The 9524-nt window shown below is 43.2% G+C and overlaps 1 protein-coding gene across 2 annotated transcripts in view; it reads left to right on the forward strand.

Moving 5' to 3' along the window:
• Positions 1–4435, forward strand: part of setbp1 (SET binding protein 1) — a 45047-nt gene extending 40612 nt beyond the window's left edge. Inside the window, exon 7 of one of the 2 annotated variants that reach the window (XM_086111214.1) lies at positions 3537–4435. In XM_086111214.1, coding sequence (XP_085967340.1) covers positions 3537–4045 — 509 coding nt within the window. In that variant the 3' untranslated portion in view covers positions 4046–4435. Of the gene's footprint in view, positions 1–423 lie in introns of both variants that reach the window. The other variant, XM_086111215.1, reaches the window with a different exon arrangement.
• The last annotated feature ends 5089 nt before the right edge of the window (positions 4436–9524 follow it).

The raw sequence follows: 9524 nt of genomic DNA on the forward strand, positions 1-9524 counted from the left end.
CTCAGTGTTAAGCCAGGGGATAAATTATTTGTGATTTAACTGTAATGTAGATCGTTGATTTCATGGGTGTGTTTTAATCAGTCTTGATGTGAATTACGAAGCATGATGACATTGTTGTCGTTCTTTGGTGGTGAGATTGAAGTTGCCTGATAGGCAATGGGTACATGTTCAAAACCGCTTATTAAACACATGTGCAACCTTCAAGACTTTCGATTCAAAGGGGATCATGTGTGCCAATATAATTGGTGTCTGATGTATTATTTTGTTATTTAGTGATTATAATGCCTTGATTCCTGCAGCGGCAATTTAATTTAAAAAAAATCTTTATTGTTGACAGGGTTACCCTAATTGTAAATGAATATGGATGCATGAAATGTACAAATGTAATCTGATTTCCAATAAGTCATGTGGATTTTGTTTTAGACTCTGAATTCTGCTGCTTGTGAGCACATCTGGCTTGGGATCGACAGAACGTAATGCATGGATGGAGACAACTATAATTCACCAATCTCTCCTCCCCCCCCCCCCCCCTCCCCCCTCCCTTCCTCCACTCCTGCCAATGCCTTTGCCAGAGATATATTATTCACACAGTGTGATTTATTTTCTACAGACACACCATAAAAAGCCCTTGCCTGTGTTAAAAGAGCTGGCTGGCAGCCAGGGGTTTAATGACTGGGGCCTAGTCCAGTGGCGGGGAGGAGAAGGCAAGGGCTCAGTTAAAATACCCCCCCCCCCCCACACACCCACTACCACCCCCAGGGTATCCAGGACGGATGACTCATATATACACTACTCTCCCCAAACCAGCACATCCCCTTGTCCATGTTTCCCTTCCAGTTTATGTCTCCTATCCTCCTTTTACACAATTTCCCCCCCTTATTTTCCTTGGATGGTTTGGAATCCACACCTCCATATGCAGACTTTTCCCTCCACCTCTTCCTCCCCCCTCACTTCCCTCTTTTTTTCCAGGTCTCCCCACCCCTCCTCCCCTCCCCCTTGCTCCCCCATTACCCTCTCCTTTTCCTATTCCCTCTGCCCCTCCTCTAGCATGACTTACTGCTTCACTTCACAGCTTTAGTCCAATTAAAATACAGGCACATGTGCACGTATGTACCAGAACACACACACACGCACGCACACACACACACACACACACACAGCCATATGCAGGCACTGAGGCTCACGTTAAACATCGCTGGGGTATTTTTCCACATTGGCTACACTGTGTCTACTATATTAGGCTTTACTCGTATTTTTTCAGCACATCTCACTGACAGTTTTCAGACAGAGAGTACTTGCTTTAACAGTGGATTAATGAGGACAATTTCCTATAAGTCACACGCTCACCCCTATTCATGATGCCAAGAAAGATCTTATAAAAAAACAACAGTCGTCAAAGATCAAACCTGCACTGCGTGTGTACCAAGGGCTTCCTATTGCGCAGAGAAGCTGGTCGACAGCGCTATATGGACCCTCGCACTGCTCAAGGTCATCCGTTTTATGTCCCGTGTATGCAGCTCATAAATTTCATCTACTTTGTGTGTGTGTGTGTGCGTGTGTGTGTCTGTGTCTTTGTGTGTGTGCGTGTGTGTGTCTGTGTGTGTGTGTGTATATATATGTGTGAGCTAGAGCTCAGTTGGGCTGATAACATGTACAGCTCATAAACTCTTGATACTTATTGCTTTCCGCATTAGACTAATTTCATTGTCTGCCCTGAATTCTCAAGTAAAAGTCGAATGTGATGTTGCTCTGAGATGTAAATGGAGGGCGGTCAGGCCTCACGTTATCTCTCCTCCAACTCACTTCATTAGTAAGTGCCTTGGAAGAGAATTCAGGACCCTCAGTCCGCTGTAGCGATACCTCATGTACCAACTACCGTATAATCCGTACCTGGATTTCAGGTAGGAACGTTTGGTGTCAAAGTTGATATAAAGTACTGTATCATGCAAAGGTTTTGAGCCACCACCAGCTCTCTTGTTTTATGACCTTTTTTTCCACACCCATTATTTTGATGTATTAAACCAGGGATGGGCACCCGGTGGCCCGCCAGCCGGACTTGCCCACAATCTGAGTGGCTTGTGGATTGCCCTCCTCCTAATTCTTTTTTTTTTTCCAAGCACACAATATACATTTTGCCCCAAAAAGGGGGGTTGGGGGAATAGGGAGAAAATGTTGGAACAAAAATCCAATATATGAAAAAATATTGTGGAAAAAAGTGTAAGCGTAACTAAGACAGGTCTGTCATCTGGTGGTGGTTGGTGATACTACAACTTAAAACTACAGTCGACCTCTGTATATTTGCAGTTCGGCACCCACATTTTTAAAAATAATTGGGATATCTCAACGTTTTTTCCGGGATTGTCTTCCCCTTTTTCTGCCTGTGTTTTTTAATTTTTTTTAGGAAAAAATATATTGAAAAATTTTTGAAGAGTTTTGCGGGGGTTGTAAAAACTAATCATAAAATAAAATGTATTTATTATCCCTTGTATGATGTTATATTGCTAGCATATCCTGTTGTGTACCAACGTCAACATCAACACAACGGCACCCCAAAAGGATATTAAATCACAATTTAAATACACCCTCCAAAATTCCCAAATTTATTATGCTGTCACTGATTAAAAAGGTAGAATTCAGCACCAGCTGCCCAAGTCAGTCTGCGGTTGCGCCGTCGGCATTAAATATGTTAAAATGAAAATCGTAACTATTTGACAATACTGAAAAACCTCTCTCAATCCAATATGCCACACATGGATAGCGTGTATTGAACTAGGCGTTTTAGAGCTCACTGTAGATGTGTGATAAGGTGGCAAAAGCAAAAAAAAATGGTGGCCTTTGAAGGAACAGGAGTAAATGGTTAAAAATAAAGAACAGCATTTTGTCTGCACGCTGCTTGGGGACCGCTGGCTGATTGCGCTTTTCCTTCATGTTGGTGGTGGTGGTTCATTTGGAATCCTGGAATCAATGCCCAGACGTAGGGGGAGGGTGCCGGGCCTTAGAGATGGAAAACAAAAAGAATGACAGAGATGGACCAAGCTCAGAAAGAGGTTACTGAAATCAAGAAGGAAATTAGAAATTGCAGCGTTAATTATACTGTGTGTGTGTGTGTGTGTGTGTGTGTGTGTGTGTGTGTGTGTGTGTGTGTGTGTGTGTGTGTGTGTGTGTGTGTGTGTTTAGATTGCTTTTGGCAGCCTATGCTCCAGATGCACAAGGTTGTGATTGTGTGGAAACATATGAAATGCTCGAAGGAGACATTTCTGTGGGTTTCCTCCTCTCTGCTCCCAAGCAGACAATTACAGGATAGGATATGCGCTCTTGGCTCAGCTGGGCTTTCAAAGGCTTGCATGAATATGTCAAAATTAGCAGGAAGCTCTTCAAGTCGAAGAAAAGCAAAATAGAAGACATTCCCCTCCATGAGCAAAACTGGCATCATGTCTTCCTTGGCCTTGGAGAGGATGTTCATTTTAATTAGAAGTTGAACTCTTTCTGAATGCTGTGCTTCTCTGTATTCACCTTCCTCGTTTTGGCTCTTGCAGGTGCTCCCGGTAAACGACGGTACAAGCGCAGAGAGGTAGAGCAGATCCAGAAGGAGGTGAGAAGGATGCATTCTTTGAACTTCGAACATGTGCAGAAGATCCTCCGTGCCAAGCGCCTGCAGCGGCAAGCCAAAACTGGAAACAACATCATCAAGAGACGACCCGGACGGCCCCGAAAACAACCGCCGGATGATGAATCGGGTTCGGCCAACAGGAGGGAGGAGAACCGGGCCGGCGGTCCCGGGTTGGACGTGTTGGCCGGTAAAAGAGCGGATGGAAGGACTCCGGGGATGCCTGTTCTGGAGCGCTGTGATGAGCCACCGGGTAGACAGAGCCTCAGGCCCACTTTGACCCCAGAGCCTCTGGAGTTTTCCAATCACGATTCCATTTCGGCAACCATCGAAAAGGTGGTTCATAGAGCCCGCTCTCTCCCTGCGCCGGCCAAAGGGGGCAAACGCCGGGGCAGGGGCAACAGCAGGGACAACTTATGGGCCCCCTCCAATCAATAGACCCGCCGGAGAGAGCAACTCTGTCAATGAGCAGGAGCGTTGAAAGGAGCCGGCGCTGTTTTATCTTTATCAGATCCAGTGCCCTTATTCCCGTGACTCCGCCGTGCACCTTGATTTAAGAGAATGAAGACAGGTCAGAACAATGGCGGTGCCAGCCCTCAGTTTGAACATGAGCCTTTTCAGGGTTCCTTGGACCTGCATTTCATATTGGCACTATCTGCTTTCATTTGATCCTGAATCTGATGCTCATCGAATTGCGTGGTACTAACGGCAGTGTAGGATATGACGGGACTCTTCATGTTTCTGATACAGTGACGTGTATGGTACTTCATGAGACTGTATCAGAATGTGGCGTGAGCCAAATATTTACCAGCAAGGGGTGGGAGTGTGTGTGTGGGGGAGGGGGGGTGGGGGGGGGGGTTTAGGGGCATATTTGAATCCTATAAAACTGTGCAGCTCAGCTTTTTTTTTTTCTGCCTTTCTGTGGGAGCCTGTCAAAAAGAACACAGCAGTAATGAAGTCACCTTACCCTTCTACTTCTCCTGATATGTCGCGTCTGTGTTTGTTTACCGTACCTTCTTAGAATGGATTTTATTGGTCCATCCCCGCAGTTTAATCCCGTATCCTTTTTTTTTTTTCCCTGCTTCACCTCCTCCCAATCTAAAGGTTTATTACCTATACAGGAGAGGTCGAAACCTATCCTGGACGCTGACTTAAAGGCAATATGGTGGACGAGACTGTCCAAGACTGTACATAGACAAGACATCCATTCTCGCTTACCTTGTACAACAGGAAACCAGCTCACAGGCACGTACTGGAATTCAGTATATCCGATTTAAGTGCTGTACTATAGACAATGAACGTTGCGTATTGTTTCTATCACCAAAACACAGACATGGATGAGACACAAGACAAGTTTGTTTTCAGATAGAAACCACATGTATTCAGTCATACACTCATAACTGTGTTTATATCTTGGGAAAGGGTGGGGGCATTGTATACAGTGGGCATATCAGGTGTGTTTGTGGGGGTTTTTTTCTTTTTTTTTGTTGTTGTAAACCTTAAAAGTTGGTTTAATGCACTATGGAAAAAAAAAAGAAAAAAAAGAAGAAGCTGTACCCTTGCATCAATCAAATGCAGCACTTAAATGCTTGTTCCAGCCTTATGCTTTTTGGCCTTGGTGTGGATATCCATTCCAGAGAGCATGCATTACTTTTAATCAATTTGTATATGCAGGCTGCGCAGCCAAAAACGTCAAACCGAAAGCCCGGCTATGGATTGAACGGAGAGGGCTGACTCCAATATTGTGTTCTGAAAAGCTTACCCCACTCTTTATACTTTCATTAAAAAAACAAAAACAAAAAAAACAACATATTTTTGGGACAGAAGATCAAAAATTCAGTATTTTATGAACCAAAGTCTCAGTATTAATTGTTTTATTTAACATAATTCAAATCAGCGTCTTTATTGTGTTGGAACCAATGTAAATCACCCCGTGGTGCACTCTAGAATGTAGCCAGGATTGTTTTAATGTCAATGTGTACTGTGTCCTTTTATCAATCTCTTCACTCGTGTTTATTCCGTATATAATAAGAAATATTATTCAGTGTTCTATTTCAGGAGATTCTGTTTTTTTTTTTTTGGACAGGGTGGGATTCTCAGTTGCAGCAGCTCAACTTGTGCCTTATGATTTGTGTTGTTCTCTTCTAATAAATGGCATTTGACCTGAGAAATAGCAAAGCGGCATTCAACATTCAACCCAAAAATAGTGCTAAGAGTATCACGCATGAGATACTCAACACAAATTGTCCAAAGGGAGCTAGAAGGGGGCGACTGGTTAAAAAAACGGTGTATTCCCTGCACTGTGTTTGTCTGTTGTTTGACTTTTTGGCATCACTCTACTGGATGGCATTCAAATTAGAGAGTTAAGATTTCACGTGGCAGTATTTTTATTTAATTTTTTCCCCCCAATCGGCCAAATGGGCTGTGTGTAATGATTCACAAATATTTTCCAACATCATTATCAGCATTATTTACAGACTATAAATGAGGATGCTGTAAAGCGAAGCTCACATCTGGACTGCTCATTGCAAGTAAGAAACAGCTGCATAATGAACAAAGGAGGTTGTCAACTTGTCATGTCCGCATATCCTTGTTAGCTATGCACTTGGCCGTGCCTGGCAATGGCTGAATGATGAGTTTCTTAAACAAAGAGATCCCAGTGCTCCAACAATGATGTCATGTAACTAATATTCTGACAACCACCGGTACTATTTTCGAACAAGTTGTGCAGAAAGTGACGATCGTGTAATGTTTAGTGCGACTGCAATTTACAAGTACAGCCTTAACCGGGGGTGAAACTACAGTTTTCTTTTTTTGTCAATTGTCGGGAGTGACATTTGGCAAACAACCATCAATGAATCGGTTGAGTTTTAAGTATTCTTTTGAAAAGGAATTGTTCCGAACCCCAGTTTCAATGCCGGCGTTGCAAAGAGCAAGATGATGCTGCCATGTCCGAGGTTTGAGTGGATAGAACTCAATGTCCCATCGCTGACAGCTGTCATCTTTAGACCACAAGCAAAATCATCGGCACTTTTGCTGCTCGCAACCCAGCCGTACATTCCGTTTTGCCTCAGTCGTGTAGACCCACGATTAATCATCAATCAAATCCTCACAATCGACGGAATTCTGAAATAGCCCATCTGGGCAACGAGGGTAGTAATCCAAATTTGCCTTCTCATGGCGTTTCAAGGAAGCCTCGGAAGCCCACACTTTTTCACCTTAACCCTTTCATGCAGCCTGTAACCCGATAACATGATAAGCTGTACACTCAAGTAACCGCTGTCTCCGAAAGAAAGGCTTAACTAGGAGTCCCTGCTGAAAAACAACAATTTGGCCCGCAGCCCGTTGGGGCAGTTGCAGTAGCACGAACAAGTTTGTTTGTTTGTTTTGCTAGCTCTCGGGGCCACGATCCGCATCCCGCTCCCCTGCAACCTCCCAGAATACACTCATCCCAATTTCTGTGTGCTTGACCTTGCCCCTGTGTGAAAAGACACACCGGCGTGCAGTGTGTTGCGGATTGTTCACTGTGGTATGGCGGCGGTTTGTTGCTCGTGGAGTTGAACATGGTAGATGTTGTCCGTCTTGTCTGTTATCTGCTACCAGCCGATGCTCCGGTGCCTTCGAACACTGACAAGTATTGTCCTAAACCTGAGCTTTTCACGTAGACTGGCATGGGTCGTGATGATGACGAGGCTTCACGTGATCGTACGTTGACCAGTGGCTCTGATTTTTACATTGCGGGCGGTGTGTACCATGCGGCTCGTTCATGCCAGTAATTGATTAGCGGCTTCGCGGGGGATACGCGCTCCCTTCAAATTTGATCATCCTGTGAGACAGAGCCTCGTATGTAGTGATCCTCGCAGGTGTACAGTTAGTCACATTTGTCAGCCAATGTTGCAAGCAGATGAATCGGTGGGGAAAACCAATAAATGTACTTCTTTAGAGCACAAAGTGAGGGCATATTTTAGTTTGTATACATAGTGAATTTGAACCTTTTTCTAGAGTGGCTTTCCTTTCTTCGCATGCTCAACTCGATTGTATGCATAAGTATTTTAGACGAGCCGAAAGTTGAATTTGGAGCAACACTTGTACATTGTTTGATATGTTTGGGGGGTTTTTTTCTTTTTGTAATGAATTTTTTAATTCATGAAGCATTTTTGTACATTGTATGAATATAAAACAAAACAAAACAAACAAACCTGCAAATATTTGACATATAGAGTAAATACTAGATGCGCATGCATATGCATATATTCTTCACCGTATGTATGTGTAAGTCTACACATATATTTTGTATTTGCATTCGCCAGCATACAGATATATGTCTTAAAGCACATATATACATGCAATATATATGTATATCCATGTCTGTCGGCATGCTTTTGGCCATGTTTATCGTTCATGATCTTGTAGGTATTTTGTTTTGTTTTAACTTCTTTTTCCTGAGAAAGAAAAGCTCATTCTTTTGCTATCCTTCCGTTGGCTGGCTGCATTGAGCACTTATTAAGAAGAACTACAGTTGAAGTTGTTCATGTTATCCATCGTGTGAAATAATAAATGACTTTATTGACATCTTATCATGGTGCGCATTGACTTTTTTTTTTTTTTTTTTTTTTGTCTGTCGGGGGCCGCTTTGGCATTGTGTCTGCTGTGTGTGTTTCTATGAGTGCACTTTACTCTTGACACTAAATGTCAGATGGTTGGAGTGAATGGAGCTTTACTACAGAGAGAATCCTCTCATCAGATTATGGCGCAGTCCCTCACAGAGGCACACACACACTTACTTACCGGTACTCTCCTACTTGCGCAACAGCCGTGCCTCCATCTCTAAGTCCTCAGTGCTCTAGCCCTTCGCTGTTACTTCTAAGTGGGCCGGGCTGCAGGCTGCTCTCCTATTGGACTCGGTGCAGTGGAAAATGCAGCACTATTGGCTGCAGCCCACTAGTAAAATTCTTCTTGTTACCATGGTTGCAGGGTGAGCTGCCCAAATGTGTTTCTGTGGTGTTGATGGAACCGTTGGCATTGCAAGTGAGAAGAAAAAAAAAAGCCCCCCTCTGATGGAAGTAAGGGGCTGCACGAAATTCTACTCTCCTCTGCTGCACGAGACACTTGTAAGGATGACCTGAGCAAAAACATGCGATGTTTGTGTGTCTTCTGTCTATTTTGTTTTAAAACAAGGAGATGTTCACTTCACACTCTTGGGCACAATCTGCATTGAGAAGGGATGTGATACACAATCGCCAGGGAAGGTGGTTCTGAATCAAGTACCCACAGCTGGAAATGAATAGAAAAAAAAGAACCGTGATTTAGTTTAATTTAAATTTGATTAAGATAAAATTTGACATTAAGGAAAACATGATTTGATCCACTTTTTCAAACCAATGGACAACCCCCCCCCCCAACAACAACAGACTTTTCCCCTCTTCAATGAACCCTTAACCACTTGCGCATTTGAACTGAAATTGGTGTAAATATATTGTCTGAATCTTAATTCTTCATCTTGACAAGACATTTTGGAGAACTGCGTGCTTCCAAACTTGGAATGAACAGTTTTGCATTCCAGCATGACAAAGCAAGATCCAGAAAAGCAAGCTTGGATGAGTTTTGTGTGGAAGAACTTGAAAGCCTTCTCTCTGGCCTAAAATCAGTAACCTCTGACCTTGCAAATGTTCTTACATATGAATGACTTTTGTAAAAAGTACTGCACTTATCAGAAGAGGGAAAGCTGTTGTGGATGCAAACTTCCTGTTTTCTCTTTCTGCTAATTTTAACATCCAGGGGTCCCAATAGTTTTGTCCAAATAGTGTAAAGTTGATTGATTGACGGCAGTGACCATATTGTATGTTTCGCATCATATGTAGCCTATTTCCAGTTTTTAGGAGACCACTGAATTGCATCATCCATCTATTTTGCATGT

The sequence above is a fragment of the Hippocampus guttulatus genome, chromosome 5 (genome assembly GCF_054856545.1).
Source record: "Hippocampus guttulatus isolate MCC_2025c chromosome 5, RoL_Hgut_1.0, whole genome shotgun sequence".
NCBI classification, from domain to species: domain Eukaryota; kingdom Metazoa; phylum Chordata; class Actinopteri; order Syngnathiformes; family Syngnathidae; genus Hippocampus; species Hippocampus guttulatus.